Below are 18,482 nucleotides of genomic sequence, written 5' to 3' on the forward strand. Positions count from 1 at the left end.
TCTACGCTTTTTTTCTCGCTTTGCTGAGAACAAATATTGTGTGGTCCCATATTTATTTTTGTCATTATGTATAGAGACGTTCGGATTTAAATTGATTTAAAATAAAACTGAAAATCAAAATAAATTGATTTGTTTTGGATTTGTGTGGATGATATTTTTCAAAAACTGATCATTTTGGTTCGATTTGTGTTTTTGAAATCGAACCAAACTATAATACTTGTATTTCTTTAATGTTATATATTTTATGTGTATATTATTTGAGTTTTATAATATTTTGTAGTGTTATATATATATATATATATATATATATATATGAAACTTATATAATGTTTATCATTTTCCTTTTTCAACGATTCTTGAAAGATATGTTTGGTCTATAATAGATGAAAGTTTAGAAAAAATTTATTGTAAAAAGATTAACATTAATAAGTTTCATAAATTATTATTAGTAATGTAATTTAATTTAAAAGATGAAAATAAAGTATATAGACTTTAATGAAATAATATTTTAGTAAAAATCACAAAAATCAAATTGAACCAAACGGTAAAATATTAATTTAGTTTAATTTAAATTTTATTTTAAATGAAAATCGAACCAAACTAAATCACATTTTATTAGTTTGCCTCGGGTGATTTTTTGATGAATAAGATAACTAAATTGAGTTGCAAAAGCCCCTACTTTTGTCCCAAGCCAGCTGCAAGGTTTCTTTTATCAGCAAATTATTTAGTAGCATTTTCTTTGTTGAGTAAGAAGAAATTTAGCTGGTTGTGAAAAAAATTATAATTCTTGCAATTTATTTAGTTTGTTTTAATATATTTTTTTATTGTAGGCTCAATGCTTGAAGGAAGGAATCGTCTAGGACGATTGGATCCTTGACCTAGGGACCAATCATATTTAAATAAATAGAGTGTCTTCCTTTGATCACCTTAGGTCATGCAAAAATGATTTATTAAGGTTTTCTAAGGACTACTTAGTATGTTAGACTTAGAGGTTCAAGTTCTATCGCCAATTGTTTGGAAAGATACAAACACGATGGACGGAGCATACGGCTCTGGCGGTTCCTAGTGAATAATGAGACTTGCGTTCACCTGTGCAAACACTTCAATGTCAAAGTCAAATCTTGTAATAGGTGAATAATGAAATTCAGATGTATATCTAACATAAGATGTCTTATATAATGATAGATGAAGAAAAAGTTGGTTAAGTGATGGCCATGGGTCATGGTCATTTTTTATTATTATGGAAAGATAATAACCGACAAATCAGCGAGTAACAAAAGGAAAATCTCTAAAACATGTTAGAATGTGAACACTTTTTAAAAAAAAAATAATTTACCTTGATGAAACTTATGGCATTAGTTGTAGTATAAAATAAAATTATCAAGTAAATATTCAATTAGACTATTTACGTAAACGTAGTTTCGTTTTTACCAAGCCAAGGCCGAGGGATTAATTAGGAATGAGGAGTTAAAAATGTACTATATTGCTTACATGACCTAATGACCCCGAATATGTAAATACAGGGTGTTTTCTTCTATATTTGAAGAATGAGCAGCATGCCATGTATTCTCTAATGTAAACTTCTGCCTTAATTCAACGAATGATTTCATTCCACAGAAAATTAAATGAAATTCCGTTATCTGAAGATGGTTGTCAAATTAAGACTAATGCATAGTGGGAATGAGATTAGTGGTCGTGACTTGTGAGCATTCATATCAACTAGCAAAGGCCCCTGCCAGCACTTGGTTTCAACTTTGAAATCTCAATCAGGCCAACAGCTGCAAACGAAAAAGACATATCCACTCTTATTGCCGTGTGTTTAGGTTAGATGTATGCCGGTAAAATTCATTTTGAATGGAATTAATTTTAAAATAATGTGGTTTATGTCTCAATATTTTATTATAAAATAAGTTGAAAAATAAAATTTAGTATAAATTTAGAATCAATTTCTCCTCAAATCAAACACATACATAGGTTCTATTTGTCGCAAAGTAAGTACGAGTTTCATACATCTATGTATAATATATATATATATATTGTATTCACTAAAGTACTACAATCAATTAAAAATTCAAAACTTTTAACAAACACTTTATCATTTTTTAATTATTATTTTAAAGATTAACTAAGTTTTTAATTTCTAAATTTTTTAAAATTATGTTTTTAATTCATAAATTTTTGTTTAATTGGTTAATGTCTCTTAACTCTTTTTTATTAAAGTTTTTAGTCTTTAAAGACAGGCCAATGTCTCTTAACTTTGTTCATTAAGTTTTTAAATCCCTAAAACTTTTGAAAAAAATCAGATTTTAATCCTTAAAATTTCATTAAATAAATAAAAATAATGAATTCAAAATTTTTATTTAGGGATTAAAAATTAATTTTTTTAAGTTTAAGGACCTTGATGAATCAAATACAAGTTTGTGAATTAAAAATCAAAATTTAAAAAATTTAGGAATTAAAAACTTAATTAACCCTCATTTTAATGTTTTTTAATTAATTATAATTAATATATTTTCGTCCTAAAATCACTCTATTGACGACTTTACTTGTTAGTTATCTCTGGTTCACGATTTGAATCTGCTAAGGAACCATTCGTCAATCAACATGCACCTGGGGAGCTGGTTTATAAAAACTTTTTTGTTTTTTCCCATGATTTTCGACGCCCCCTTTCTTCGTAAAATGTCACATCATTTTTTAATATAAAAATATGTTAAATCGTTTTTTTTAAATCTTAATCATTCATTATTTTCTATAAGTCAATATTTTTTTTATAACTGCAGTGAAGTATTTTAAGAATCTTCAGCTCCCCTATTCCAGAACTCAGCTCTTTTTATCTCTTTCCTCTTTTTGCCTCCGTATACAACAGGAATGAAAATGGATGATCATAACTAATCACCCGATCTTTCTTTGTAATAAATAATTAACAGAAATACGTATACTATTTATCCCGTTTATGGGAGCACCATGATTTAAGACAAACTAAATTAACTAATTAAGGAGAAAAGGATTATGACCATGCCACTAGATTTTTTCCCTGTGCCTTTTTGTCTAAGTGGAATGTAGTAAATTACAAAAACTCCTAATTTGAAAAATATTTAATTATTCGCAAGTGTAAGTAAGTCCTCTTATATATATATATATATATATATATATATATATATATATATATATATATATATATATATATATAAAGTAAAAATACTGTCAATTTTTTGCTCAAGATTCTCTACTTTGGCAAAGTGGTTAAGGTATTTTTGTTAAAATAGAGATACTTAATTTTGTCCGTTTGCTCAGGAACGGATTTCTTGAAACTAACTTGATTCTTGGCTTCTACTAATATGCATTTGTTAATGCAAATACCAGTTTATCAAAACCATGTGAGCAAGAAATAGCAGGCTAAAGCCTAAAGGGGAATATGTTCTTTAATTTGTTATTTTCTACCCTTCATACATGGTTTGTGTTCCTTTTTACTAACACTCAAATCATAGTTAATCACGTACAACTGACAATTTTTCACGTGATAGAAGAAAAATTATGGTTACAAGAGTTCCATCTTAAAAAAAAAACAGTATTTCATCAACTAATTGTACCATGAACACAACTTTAATCATTCTTCTATTTCTTATTAATTGACTAAATGATGTTGTCAGATATCACATGGTTTCGGTGCTCTAGAGCTGTTTTTTTTAATACGAGGCACACTTCCGGTTTGTTAATAAAAGAGTACTCCTACATCTTATCTTTTGATTGTTCCAATTCATATGATAAAATGTTCTCGAGAACTGAGCAAATCAAATTAGTAGTAGGCTTTACTTATCTCTTCATAGAATTCCATTTTGTTTGTTAGATTTAATATTTGTTCAATTTAGAGTTTGATATAAGTATAACTATTTTTTATATAGTTGAATTTAAGTTACTGAATGCGATTGAAATATATCTAAATTAATTAATATATTTGGTAAATCAGTCTTTCCAGACTCGTCAGGAGAGAATGTTAAATTGTTGAATTTGGCTAAATTTTTTTCTTACTGCAAATTTTGTTGTCCAAACTTAGTCTTATGTTAGGCTATCGGGTTAATTACAAATAAACAAAAAATAAGATTAAATAATTTTATAAAATCCTAAAATATATATAGATTTTTTAAAAATAAAATTAAAATGGTTAATTGAATGATTGGGTCAATTAAACTAAACTTTTCTGGTCTAAATTTTAGGAGCTAAGCCTATCCCAATAGGCCAATTGAGCCAGCTAGATAGACTTAATTTTTTTTAACCTTTTTTTTTTGTGCTGATTAAAGGGTCAAACGCCCGAATAACAATAACAAACAGAACAGTTACACCCAGCTTTGAAACTCAGCTTGGATAGTAGATACCACAAACAAGGGTACCTCCACTAAGGAAACTAAACCATGATTTAAGGACAGACCATACTTAGCAAAATGGTCAGCCACCTTAATACAATCTCTAAACACATGAACAAATTGGACACTCATAAGAGGCACAATGCTTGCCTTAATCGCATCCACAATACACTCATCACTAACATGAAGATCCTTTAGGCCTTTAACCATATGAATAGCATCTTCTGAATTTGAGTGGATTTCCAAGGATCAAAATCTTTTTAAACCTACTTATTGTTTTTATTATAAGCAATAAACTTATTTTTTTCCTCAAATATAAGCAAAAATTAACTAATAACTTTATATTATTTAATAAGATTATCTTCAAAATATCCTTCATTTAATTTAATACAATTAGAGATATTTGTTATGCTTGATATTAAGTTTTAAAGGAAAGGTAATTTAGGGAAAAAATACTTTTGTTTTAGAATTAATATAATTTAATGAAATTAATCAATTCTTAATAAGCGTAAAATCATTTTTTTTATACTTATAATAGAGAAAGGAGAAAATTTAGATCAACATAAGTTAGATCTCATATTATAAATTAGATGAGAGTGTAAAATTCTTTTATACTATTAATATATTTGTATAACAGTTTTAATATTTTATGAATCTACTTGATATAAGATATAAGACATGTAAACATATATTTTATTAAAAAATAGACATCTTAATTTTAAAAAAATAATATTTTATGAGTAAATAATTTATTCATTAAGAATGAAAAATGTATTTTATATTTATATCAAATCATAAATTGTGGTGTATAGTAAATTTATTGATTTTTAATTAATTAATTAGTTATACCAACATTATATTTTAATTGTTTCACACACGGTCACATTTTTATAGAATTTGACTGTGAAAACGCAAAATGATGAATCTTTAATACAAGATATTTTAAGCACTCCTTGTATTCCTTCATTTAAACTGGCCTTTTTTTCAGATAACTGGCATTAAATTATAATTAATATTATAAATTGATAAATAAATTCTTTTGATTTATTAGTAGTTATCCTTTTTTTTAATTTTGTTAACGTTAGTTTTCATAGTTAATTTTATCATAAAAATATTTATTACATTGAAAATGTAACAGTATAACATTTCTATTATTTTTTCTATTTTAATTATTAAAATCAATCTTAACAATTACTAAGACTTTTTTTTACTGAAAAATTGCAAAGACTTAATGTTTAAATAATAATAATAATAATAATAATAATAATAATAATAATAATAATAATAATAATGTATTGGCATGGATTTGGTAATGTAATTATATAGAAAGCATGCCACTTTACAATTGCACTTGTCACATCTTGTGCTTAAGTGTTTTTTAATATTTTTTTGCCTTTTGTTGTTAAATAATAATAATAACAATAAGTATTATTTTCAATATTTTCTAAACTTATGAGTGATTGTGTGTATGTTTGGTTTTCAGTGAAAAAATAATATCATGGTAAAAATAGTTTTATCAAAGTCCATTAAAACATGTAGTAAAAGTAAAAGGGTTTAAGGAAAAATCATGGAATAAAGACAAAAACCTCAATTTCTTATCCTTTGCTTTACACATTAATCCATTCCATCAAATGATTCAAATGCACTCAATCTCTTTTTTCAATTTTCTTACCATTTTCCCAGTTACTTTCCTTACCTAACGCTGCTACTCCTTTTCATACATATAAATAATCACAATTTTGTCCATTCTTCCAACTACACCCACAACCAAAGGCAAAGTCCAGAGCTTTTAAGGCGCTGTGCTTGGATTCAAACATGCCCAGTTTCATTTTTTATTCTAAAATCTAACGTTGGAGGTAAATCCTCCTCTTCGTGTCTGATTCGGGTGAAACATCCTATTGGTGGTAATCCAAGTTTCATTTTTTACCTTTTTGTTTGCGTGTGTTTATGTTTTTGTAACAATATCTGAAGGTTATGTCTCAAAACATGAAAAGGGATTGTTGAAAGATATGTATTTTCCGCCTTTTATTTGGTCACATTGTTCATCCTCTGTAAAGAACATAAGTTTTTTTTTTTTTTGCTTTTTTTTTGTTGGGTTTATCACTGTGGGAGGAATGCGTTATGTATTGTCAGGAATTTCTTTTCCAAATTTCTTCAGGTTTTGAAATACTGAGTGGAAGAATTTGATATTGGGGTTATGGATCAGGCAAAAAGCAAAGGCAGTGGTGAGATTTTGGATCATGTCGATGAAAGGGTGGATGAGGATTTTAACCAATTGGTTGAAGGAAATGCAATTGATGCAGGAGGTGGACATAGCTTGGGTGAAGGAGTTAATGTAAGTGGGGAAGATGGGACTTCAGAAGAGATGTGCAATGATCTTCGATTGAATAGGGAGCTAAAGGAGGGGTCTCAAGAAGTTAATGATCAGAACATGGGTGACCCACAAGAAATTAATGATACATTGCATGGGGTTGATCAAGGAACTAGTTATAGTTCAAGAAATTTGGTTAGTTGGGAAGTACCCGAGACTTGTGTTGTAGTAGATCCTTCTACTCAGATTGAGTGTGTCAATGGAGATAATAGGAAATTGGAAGCAAAACCTAATGAATCAGGGTTGAACAAGGTGTCCATGAAAGTCACAAATGGGGTGTCTGAGACAGATAAAAATTCATGTGTGATTGATATAAACTGTCACAGCTGTGATGGGTTTAGTGAGAATTTGGAAGGTGAAATGATTTGTAGGATTTGCCATCTGGCCTCTGGGCAACCATTGGAAGCAGCAGATGTTGGCACTGCAAGTAGTGCTACTACTAATACAGATTTGATTCAGCTCGGTTGTGCATGTAAAGATGAGCTAGGGATTGTGCATAGTCATTGTGCAGAGGCATGGTTCAAGCTTAAAGGAAACAGGTAACTGTTGCTTTTGCTAATACTTGTTTATTTCTAGTATGTAGATCAACATTTTGTTTAGTTTTTCTTGAACTTTTTTGTTAATGCCTGCAACATTGAACATGCCCTGAGGATTTCTATGTTTCTGATTAATTAGTATTAGTATTTAGTAATCCTATTTGGCACAATTTCAGAATTTCTGAAAAAGAAATCATCTTGGGCTGTGCATTATTTTAATAATTTGTAACATTTATTTCTTTCCTGATAATAGTTGGTTGTTTTTTTTCTTTTGCTTAATAGGTAGATTTTTTCTTTTATTTCTTGTCTTGTGAAATCTTTGAAGTTCTGCTGCATACTTATGCTGTTATGCATATAGCATTAGCGTTACTATTGTCATTATTAAATTTCGTTATCATCAATAGGAAATTCTAAATTGCAATTCTATTGCTATTATTATCTCATCAATATTAAACTCATAACTCCAAAATATTTGTAAATTTGAGGATGAACTTTTGAAATTGTCTTCATTGTTTATCATTAGTCAGTTGGTTAATGTATGCAGCTCATAGCTGTTTCAATTTTTACTGGTACATCTCTAACTGGAGAATTGATATCATTGTTATGCGCCCTGACACATGGAGTTTCTATTGGTAATAGACTTCAATGAGGGGTGAGTTGGGCAAATGCATCCAGACACCTTGTTGGTTTTCCTTCTGAGGTATTAGCAAATGGCCTGGTTTCTAGTGGTTGTGAACTGAGGTTAATTGACATCCAAAATTCCAAATAATGACATCAAGCATTAGTTTAGTGTATAATATATGAATATATGAAATAATATGAGAAGCTCTCTCTCAACTTGCTTCAATTTAGAGCCTTGTCAGAGTCTCAGTCGCTGTTTTGATATTGTTTACATCAAAATTCAAATTATGATATGATGGTTCATATGTATGCTAAATTCAAATTTTTGTGGTTCACAATTATACTGTTCCTGGTGAAGAATGGTCTGGGAATACCATTGTTTTTTGGTCATTTGAATTCTAATTTGTGTTTGAAATTACTCTCATGTTTGTACTTTTTTCATCTTAGGACCCTTAAGAATTTGAAAGCTGTTGGATGGGGGTGGGGGAAGCTCTACCAGTAATTTTTTTTCCATTCACATCCTATGTACTTGTGGGGGAAGCTCTATGAGTACTTTTTGTAATTTGAAAACCTTTCTTGTTTATTAAGCTGAGAGAGAAGACTTTACATGTGTTTTTTTTAAACATTTACATGGTTATAAGAATGTTATCACCAAGCATGGTCAATCTTGTTTCACATTCAAACTAGTTTTTTAGTTCAGTAATCCTGAGGTTCCTTTTGCTCTATGTTACCTTTCATGATCACAGGTTGTGTGAAATATGTGGTGAGACTGCAAAAAATGTTTCGGATGTTACGGATAATGGATTTATTGAAGAGTGGAATGATACTAGATTCATGGACAGTGATAATACCTCATCCAGAAGGTTTGGTGGATGCTGGCGCGGACAACCATTTTGTAACTTCTTAATGGCATGCCTGGTAATAGCTTTTGTTCTACCATGGTTCTTCAGGGTAAATATGTTCTAGTGGAGGAGTCAAATACTATTCTTCCCTTCAAATCTTTATCCCTGCCTAAATGATGAGTGCATCATTGGCTCCTTGCATATTCTTTTTCTGAAGGGGTGGTAATGCTTAACCATGACCAACTTCACATTTCTCTGGGTATGTAGTTCCCTGAAGCCTTGAAATTTGGTTGTAAAGAAACTTACCAACTTGGCAAGTTGCGATCAAATTGTTTCCTAGTTGCATTCTTTTAATTGGAGTGCGTGTGGTGTACTGAGATATATATAACAGCGGGATCCATTTTATAAAGGAGTAAAGCAAAGAAGATAATTTACTGTTTCCCAAAAGCATAAATGTTATATTAGAACTTAGAAACAGCACATTATTCGCTGTAAAACAATCAAACAAAAAGAGCCTCTCCTTGATTTTCCTTCTCCCTTTTTCGTTTTTTCACTTTTTTCTAATCTCTGTTGACTTGTCTGCTAATCTAAAGTTCAAAGAATCCAATGTCATTTGTTATCGATGTGTTTCTATTGCCTTCTTTTTGTTTGCAAATGTTCTAGCTTCTAACCTAAGTAAAATTGGGCTTGTCAAAAGCTATATGCTCCCGAACGCTTGCCTTAATTTTGAAGTTACATATATGTGGGGCAAAATTTATTCGTGATAAAAAAATTTAACCTATGGATTAAATACACATGTAAACTTGTTGGGGGTATGACATACACATAATACATACATATAATATTAATAAAATAAAATCCTTGTGGGGCAAATTATATTCGGAAGGTTTTAGGTTTGTCACTGATTTGATCATATTCCTCATTTTACTAAAAGATTATGTTTGGTGAAATATCTTTGAATATAATTTGAATTTTAGTCATGTTTTATAAAATACGGATACGGGCATTTAGTTATCTAATCTGAAAAGGCACAGGGGTATCGAAGTTAATATTACCCATGCATATAATATAGGTTTGGGCACGGGAATTTTTTTAAAAATTGAGAGCATGGAGACGAATACTTCAAGTTCAACTGTAATTCTTTAAAAAATCCACAGGAACTCACCATATGTGCGTAGTGAGTTATTGATAAATATAATTAATTAATATAAATTTTATTGTATCAACAATCCGTTGTAGTCTAGTTGGTTAGGATACTCGGCTCTCACCCGAGAGACCCGGGTTCAAGTCCCGGCAACGGAAGTATTTTTTGCATTTTATGCAAACAATAATGTCAAACATCCTTAACATAAGGACACGTGGGAACTTAGAAGATTAGAACGAAAACGAGGCCTAATTTTTTATTTTTTTTTGGTGTAGGTATGTATAGTGGCATCAATGTTGTTTGAAGACGAAGACAGAGAGGGCAACGCTAACCGTGTCGAAAAGCATAGCAACGTTGAGCACTTATCCAACATATCATTGTCATAGGAACAAATCAAACTATGCAAAATCCGAATTGTTTCATCTTCTTCAGACAATCTAGGACAACATGTCTGTCACCTTCGAATTTGGACCTTTCTTGCGGTAGCAGTGTTGGTGTCTCTGCGACTTTGTCCGAGACCACCCACAATAACGTAATCGCGGACAAAAATACAGAGATTTGCAAGTTCTGCGAAATGGGTGATCTAAGAAACGCCATGGAATTGCTCTCATGGTGTTAGGGACAAAGGCTAAGCTACACTATGCTAACTACACTAACATATATTTGATAATTCTTCTCTGCCTTCTTCTCATTCATTGCTTGATGTTTATAGGCTTACATTGCTATTGGTACTTAACAAACTATAACAATTCTGTTGTAACAGAATTGAGGGAGCACTATGGCTGTCCCCTAACAGAATGGTGAGCACAAATGCTGTCCCCTCTTATGCATAGTCATTCAGGTAAGTGGGCTTAGTGCGGTTTCTTATTGGTCTGGTAGTTGCTATGTCTCCTGTGGTGCAGCTATTGCTATCACAAGGTCACAAAAGTCTGAACTTGAGTTGAATACTTACTGTTTTGTGTTGCAGCTCTGTACTCAGCGTAAGTCTTTGGAAGATGGAAAGAGGGTTCATTCCATTATCACTTCCGATGGCATGGCAATTGATGAGGTTTTGGGGGCAAAACTAGTCTTTATGTATGTGAATTGTGGTGATTTGATTAAAGGGAGACGAATATTTGATGGGATCCTCAATGATAAGGTTTTCCTCTGGAATCTTTTGATGTCTGAATATGCAAAGATTGGTAATTACAGGGAAACTGTGGGTCTTTTTGAGAAATTGCAGAAGTTGGGAGTTAGAGGGGATTCTTATACATTTACTTGTATCTTGAAGTGTTTTGCTGCATTGGCAAAGGTGATGGAGTGTAAAAGGGTTCATGGGTATGTTTTAAAACTGGGTTTTGGTTCTTATAATGCTGTTGTTAACTCTCTAATTGCAGCTTATTTTAAATGTGGTGAAGCTGAGAGTGCACGCATTTTGTTTGATGAATTGAGTGACAGAGATGTTGTTTCCTGGAATTCCATGATTAGTGGGTGTGTTATGAATGGGTTTTCCAGAAATGGACTTGAGTTTTCATCCAGATGCTAAATTTGGGGGTCGATGTGGATTCGGTCACCGTGGTTAACGTTCTTGTGACTTGTGCAAATGTTGGCAACCTTACATTGGGTAGAATTCTTCATGCTTATGGAGTGAAAGTTGGTTTTAGTGGGGATGCCATGTTTAACAACACCTTACTAGACATGTATTCTAAATGTGGTAAATTAAATGGTGCAAATGAAGTTTTTGTGAAGATGGGTGAAACAACTATAGTTTCTTGGACTTCAATCATAGCTGCTCATGTTCGAGAAGGTCTACATGATGAGGCTCTTAGATTATTTGACAAAATGCAAAGCAAAGGTCTTAGCCCAGATATTTATGCTGTCACAAGCGTTGTTCATGCTTGTGCTTGTAGCAACTCCTTGGATAAAGGAAGGGAGGTACACAATTACATTAAAAAGAACAACATGGGATCAAGTTTGCCTGTCTCTAATCTCTCATGAATATGTATGCAAAATGTGGAAGCATGGAAGAAGCTAATTTAATTTTCTCTCAACTTCAACTCAAGAGCATTGTCTCATGGAATACGATGATTGGAGGTTATTCACAAAACTCACTTCCCAATGAAACTCTAGAGCTGTTTCTGGACATGCAAAAACAATCGAAGCCTGATGACATTACAATGGCTTGTGTCCTTCCAGCTTGTGCAGGCTTAGCAGCTCTGGAGAAAGGCAGAGAGATACATGGGCACATATTGAGAAAAGGGTACTTTTCAGATTTACATGTAGCCTGTGCACTTGTTGATATGTACGTGAAATGTGGGTTTCTTGCACAGCAACTGTTTGATATGATTCCTAATAAGGATATGATTTTGTGGACTGTTATGATAGCTGGATATGGCATGCATGGGTTTGGAAAGGAAGCAATTTCCACATTTGATAAGATTAGGATTGCAGGTATTGAGCCTGAAGAGTCCTCCTTCACTTCCATCCTTTATGCTTGCACTCATTCTGAATTTCTGAGAGAGGGATGGAAATTCTTTGATTCCACGAGAAGCGAATGCAACATCGAGCCCAAGTTAGAACACTATGCGTATATGGTGGATCTCCTTATCCGCTCTGGAAATCTATCCAGGACGTACAAGTTCATTGAAACAATGCCAATTAAACCAGATGCTGCAATTTGGGGTGCCTTGCTTTCTGGGTGCAGGATACATCATGATGTGGAGCTAGCAGAAAAAGTGCCAGAGCATATTTTTGAGCTTGAGCCAGAGAAGACAAGGTATTATGTTCTTCTAGCGAATGTCTATGCAAAGGCCAAAAAGTGGGAAGAAGTGAAAAAGTTACAAAGAAGGATAAGTAAGTGTGGATTGAAAAAGGATCAAGGCTGTAGTTGGATAGAGGTCCAAGGAAAGTTTAATAACTTTGTTGCTGGGGATACTTCACACCCCCAGGCCAAAAGGATAGACTCATTGCTGAGAAAATTGAGAATGAAAATGAATAGGGAAGGTTACTCTAATAAGATGAGGTATTCATTGATTAGTGCAGATGATAGGCAGAAGTGCTTCTATGTGGACACAGTGAGAAGTTACCCATGGCCTTTGGAATATTAAATTTGCCTCCAGGGGAGGACTGTTAGAGTAACCAAGAATCTAAGAGTATGTGGGGATTGTCATGAGATGGGGAAGTTCATGTCCAAGACAACCGGGAGGGAAATTTTGTTGCGAGATTCAAACCGGTTTCACCATTTCAAGGATGGTTTATGTTCTTGCAGAGGTTTCTGGTAAATCATCGGAAAAATTCAATAGAGGGGAAGTTCTCCCATGTCAGTGTATCATTCTTCTCTTCGTAAGAATTGATAATTGCGTATTTCATAATCACAGTTCTCTTATTGATGTAGGACGCATTATAGATTAGGATACAAAGTCATGGCCAAAAAAGTGTATGTAGAAGTGATAGCCATAGTGTCTGTAGAATCAGTGATTGAGGCTACCGTTTTTGTAGTTACGTCAGAGGCAACTTTATGTCCTAACTTCGTCTGTGAAGTGATGTTATTCATGGATGACTTATCTAAACATCTATATTTGGATTGGAAAAACATTGCAGCAGAGATCTGTAAATGGGGTTCAGATGTAACATTTTTTCTCTGAAATAGATTAGGGGCATAATGTTATTTATGATTTGTGACTCTGAGTGATCTCAGTTTGCTTTTAGATTCCAACTTATCTTTTTGATTTCTGATAATGTTGACCAATCTTTGACTCTTGAGAAGGGAATAAAAATGAGAATAACCATAAAAATGCTTAGAAAATGAGAAATTCAGCGCAGTGTGTTGTGTGTGTACCCATTTTTTGAATTACGAGTATAGTTGCAAGTGGATGCCACGCCACATACTAAACATGTGACGTGTTTTTGAGGTATTTTAGATTCAAATTGCTCTCCGTTAGATATCTGATTCAGCTGAAACATTACTAATTCACGTAATCACATTCAGTTTGTTTGTCTCCCGTTAAAGGAATATGAATCAAATAACTTTACTTCTCAAAAGTCACAAATGTAGCCCTTCAAAGTCATATTCATGGGTTAAAATAATAATGGATTATATCATGCATAAGTCTTTACAGTCTACTAATTTTAAAAGGAAAAGTGAAGATTTATAGTCACAAATAAAAATTCTGTAGTTGAAACCGTGATATAATATACATACATGTACAAAGTTATATGACCTATAAAATTTACATCAAGAGTTACAACTTTACATGATACCATGCCATCAAGGTATATCATTATTCAAATATTGATTTCACCCAAGCTTAGCCATAGAACAATGGTAGATTGTTAGTTTGAGCCTGAGGTTCTCTACATAGCCATTTATCTTTTCGTTTTCCCTCAAACGTTGCCAATTTAGGCTTCGTATGGTGCTAATTAATTTGAGCATTCCAAACTAAACCAAGCTGTAATATATTTAGCTACATAATCAGGGTATGATGGACAGCTCATATCAAAGCATGGACATTATAATTGTATCATAGTCAGACGTCCACGACAATGCATTATTATTCCCTACTTATCAAATCATGTGATCAACCATGACCAGCTCGGCGTTGTTCGCCTCCTATAGATCAAGTTGTGCCAATAAATAATGGAATCACTATATTACCCATATATATAGATTAGAACCAGAAATAAATGAAATATACCTTCGCCTATTTTTTTCAAATGAAACAATGGTCAAACATATTATTTTTTAGGGAAATTACATAGTACAAGAGATGCAAATAGAAAAGACTCTAAAAAAAGTTTCATTTAAACAATATAAACTATTAAATTGAAAAATTCTTTCACAGGTTCAATTTAGAAGAAATTTAAATTAGAAGAAACAAATGGCATAGTAGGCACTTTTCTGTTTTTCTAGCACTTTTCTTTTATTACCTTACAAGACAATTTGCGAACCCTAACTTTATGCCTGTGACTCATGTTTCGTTCGGTGGGATGGAAAGAAATAAAAAGGAAAAAAAATTGAATTGAAAAGAAAATAAAAAAAAATTATTTTTATTTTTAGAAGTCAACTTTTCTTTTCATTTTTTTTTTCAAATCAAACAGAAGAAAATACTTTGTAAGTTATGTTTTCTTTCTTCTCACTTCCTCTTTTACCAAACAGATCATCAATGACTCAAGCATCCTAGATACTCTTTTTTTTTTTTTTCTTCAACATGTATCTTATAAAGAAAATGAAAGGATAGAAAACTTGGAGCATCTATATCAGAGTCCTTTTTTTAGTTTATATTTTGTTGACTTTTTAATGTTTGAAAAATAAATTTAAGGGATAAATAACTAAATTTGTTTAAAGAAAGAGTGAGACGCTTACAAATTGATTCTTGATTGATAAATTTTTCAAGTTTAATTCTTAAATGTGTAAACAATATAATAAATTAATCTTGTAGATAATTTAATGACAAATTAATTCCTAAATTTTATAATTTAATGTCAAATTAATTCTAAAAAATATAATTTATTATCAAATTGATCACCGAACATTACAACTTAATAATAAAATAATCTTACAAATTTAATAATAATACTAATTTGTCATATTTTTTCATATTCAAAAATTAAAATTTTATTTTTATTTTTTAAGAAGTAATTTTTTACAGTATAACATTTTTCAAGACGAATTTAAATTTGTTTGAGGATAAAGATTCTTGGTACATTCTCTCTCTCACTGCATAAAATCTAATACGGTAATTCTATTGAAATAGTTGTTTTTCTCTCTACTGTCGTCAGTCTCTAGAGTCTAGAAGAACTGAAGGTTAAAAAATACAGTGAAACTCATTTTTTAATTAACCAGCATTACTTTTATAAGCGACAGTAATAAACAACATTCACTTTTATGAGTTTTTTTTTAATACTATTACAACTTTAATAAATGATAGGTATTAGTATTAGTTTGCAAACAATTCTTTTATATTTTTTTCACACCAAAACGAAATTATTATGAAACCAACTAGATGAATACAAGGTGTATCCGTCTCAAATGAGTACAAATACTTTGAAAAATATAATGAAAACATATTAATAATATTTATTTATATTTTTAAAATATTATTAAAAAAAATTAATAATATTTTTATTAAATATTAGAAAAAATATTACTAAATATCGCATATCTAATAGTGAAAGTTTATAAAAAAAATATGAAGATAATACATTTATCACATTTTTTTAAAACACATTATTTTTTGAATTTTGTTAAAAATTATAATTTTTTAATCTCCGTTTCTAATATTAAATAAGTCTTACTTATAGGTTCGTATTCAGTTTGCACGACAAAAATTATTGACCGAAAACAGAAATGGTGCTGACGAGTTTTTTATATTGGACCGATTACGAAGAGAATTAACATACAAATTGTGGGGCCTAGAGTTTAAAATTTCCGTCTTTTGATTGGCTGGTGGCATGCCCTCAGCGGGAGATTAAATTTTTTGGTAAAAAAAAATTTGAACCTCAAAAAATCAATTTTTTAGGGGATAAAAATCAATTTTCTTTGGTTACCAGGCCTACTCATATAAGGACACAATAATATTTTTGTGCTTCTATTTGATTCTCTCCTCCCTATCTCATCTATATCAAATAACTTCACAATATTATTTTTATTCTATTTTTTACATATTTTTTAAAACCAAACAACAAAACATATCACTTCATTTTTATTTTATTTTTGCTTTTCAAATTATCTCTCTTTTATTTTTATGGTTAAATTATTCATTTGGTCCCTATAGTTTTATGATTCTTACTTTTTAGTCCCTATAATTTAAAAATAGTCTTTTTAGTCCCTATAGTTTATATTTTAATTCTCTGATTTAAAAATGTTCTTTTTAGTCTCTATAATTTGAAAACTATAGGGACTAAAAAAAATAAGAATCATGAAATTATAGGAACTAAAAAAATCACTTTCAAAATTATATGGACTAAAAGAGAATTAAAATATAAACTATAAAAACTAAAAAAATCACTTTCAAACTATAAAAATTAAAAAAGTAAGAATTATGAAACTATAGGAACCAAATGAGTAATTTAACCTATTTTCATCTACCTTATTTCTCTCTTTTAAACCAAACACAACCATACTAATTTTATAATTTCCAAAAAAGATATTTATCAACAAAATAATGTATATTACAAAAGTGTACTAATGTTAGAAAATGTATTAATTCCTAACCCTCTCAAAGTCTATTTGATAAAAGAAAATAATGAAAGTGTGCTGCTCAAGGTTTACTAGAAATTGTATTCCTAACCCTCTCAAAGTCTATTTGATAAAAAATAATAATGAAAGTGTGCTACTAAAGGTTAATTGGAGACAAAGAGCAACGATAGTGTGCTCCTCAAAGTTTATTTGAGAGAAAAAGAGTAATGAAAGTGTGGTGCAATAATCAAAAGTGTAATTGAGACTCGCTGGGTCAGCAAAACGGCGTATACAATGAGAAATGTGAGAGAAATAAGTGCTTATAGCACAAGTTAATCACATCTTTCTGGATACCACATGCACCATCCATCCCCATCACCTCTTCTACTCATAAACATTAATACACAGCTAATTACAAAAGTGGCAAAGACCATCATGATACATTGTATATAAATGATTGCACCGCACAAGAAAATGATTAAAAATAGCAAGTGAAACAAAAATCGCACATTAATTTTCCCCTCCTGTTTCTATCGGGTGCCACATTTTGGCAATCTCTCATTTCTTTTTCAACACTCTTCCTCTGCACCTTCGAATTCGTATAATAAATAAATGAATTAAACAAAGAACCATTTCGAATAAATTACCAAAATTCCTATATTCTAAATTCAGAAAAGCGTAAATCAAAATTTTCCTCAGCGACAGCACTTGGAGCACAGTATTAGGAAAACAACGAGAAAGACAATGGAAGAAAGCGCTATGGCCACACCAAGAACCACCTTGTTGGGCCCATGATGATGCTCCTTCATGTGACGGACACTGCCACCACCACCACCACCATCACCATCATCATAATCATAATCTCCATCACTGCCATCATCCGCAGAATTAGAACGCTTCGAAGGTGGAGGAGACACCGGCCTCCCAAACTTATCACAAGGAGCAATCTCAAGCTTCATGATAAACTTGGAAGACAAAACGGAACGGTTATAACACAAGTTCCCATTCCCACCCACCTTCAACACCTCCAACTTGTCGATAAAACTTGAGTTGAAAGGCACAACCCCATGAAGGAGGTTGTTGGCGAGGTTCAAGTGTTTGAGGTTCCTCATTTCGGAAATGAACGTGGGAATAGTCCCGTTGAGCTGGTTGGAGCTGAGATCCAAGTGAAGCAAACCGGGTATGGCAGATAACGAATCAGGGACATCGCCCGAGAACGAATTGAAAGCCAAGGAGAGGTTTTTGAGGGAAATCAAGTCTCCAATGGAAGAGGGTATCTCACCCTTGAGGCCATTGGAAGAGAGATTTAAAACTTGGAGATTTTCCAACATGGTGATGGAGGGGGGTATGTTGCCTTTAAGGTTGTTGAAAGAGAGGTCGAGGTAGGTGAGGTTGGGGGAATGGAGGTGTTTGGGGAGAGAGCAGGTGAGGTTGGCGTGGGAGATGATTAG

The 18,482-nt window shown here is 31.6% G+C and overlaps 3 protein-coding genes and 1 non-coding gene across 7 annotated transcripts; 3 read left to right on the forward strand and 1 right to left on the reverse strand.

The window, feature by feature from the left end:
• The first annotated feature begins 6,012 nt into the window (after window positions 1-6,012).
• Window positions 6,013-9,350, forward strand: LOC100791129 (uncharacterized). Of its 4 annotated transcripts, none has more exons than XM_003524917.5 (3): window positions 6,013-6,217; window positions 6,520-7,271; window positions 8,636-9,350. In XM_003524917.5, the coding sequence occupies exons 2-3, from the start codon at window positions 6,559-6,561 to the stop codon at window positions 8,853-8,855; spliced, it is 933 nt and encodes a 310-aa protein (XP_003524965.1). In that variant the 5' UTR covers window positions 6,013-6,217; window positions 6,520-6,558; the 3' UTR covers window positions 8,856-9,350. The 4 variants fall into 4 exon arrangements, with proteins under 4 accessions (XP_003524965.1, XP_006580173.1, XP_025984264.1 ...); XM_006580110.4 differs by having other exon boundaries at window positions 6,029-6,265; XM_026128479.2 differs by having other exon boundaries at window positions 6,030-6,265; window positions 6,568-7,271.
• Window positions 9,351-9,960: 610 nt separating this feature from the next.
• Window positions 9,961-10,033, forward strand: TRNAE-CUC (transfer RNA glutamic acid (anticodon CUC)). The gene has a single exon. It is a non-coding gene; the product is annotated as a tRNA-Glu (tRNA).
• Window positions 10,034-10,119: 86 nt separating this feature from the next.
• LOC100810760 (pentatricopeptide repeat-containing protein DOT4, chloroplastic-like) lies at window positions 10,120-13,526 on the forward strand. Its single transcript, XM_014775703.3, is given in 6 exon segments — window positions 10,120-10,716; window positions 10,843-11,380; window positions 11,383-11,841; window positions 11,844-12,908; window positions 12,911-12,972; window positions 12,974-13,526. Coding segments are annotated over 5 exon segments (2,220 nt in total). The 5' UTR covers window positions 10,120-10,716; window positions 10,843-10,908; the 3' UTR covers window positions 13,136-13,526.
• A 3,682-nt stretch (window positions 13,527-17,208) lies between these two features.
• On the reverse strand, window positions 17,209-18,476 carry LOC100811304 (receptor-like protein 51). Its single transcript, XM_003524162.4, has one exon. The coding sequence runs from the start codon at window positions 18,360-18,362 to the stop codon at window positions 17,727-17,729; it is 636 nt and encodes a 211-aa protein (XP_003524210.2). The 5' UTR covers window positions 18,363-18,476; the 3' UTR covers window positions 17,209-17,726.
• Between the last annotated feature and the right edge of the window lie 6 nt (window positions 18,477-18,482).

Source organism: Glycine max, chromosome 5, assembly GCF_000004515.6.
Source record: "Glycine max cultivar Williams 82 chromosome 5, Glycine_max_v4.0, whole genome shotgun sequence".
NCBI classification, from domain to species: Eukaryota; Viridiplantae; Streptophyta; class Magnoliopsida; order Fabales; family Fabaceae; genus Glycine; species Glycine max.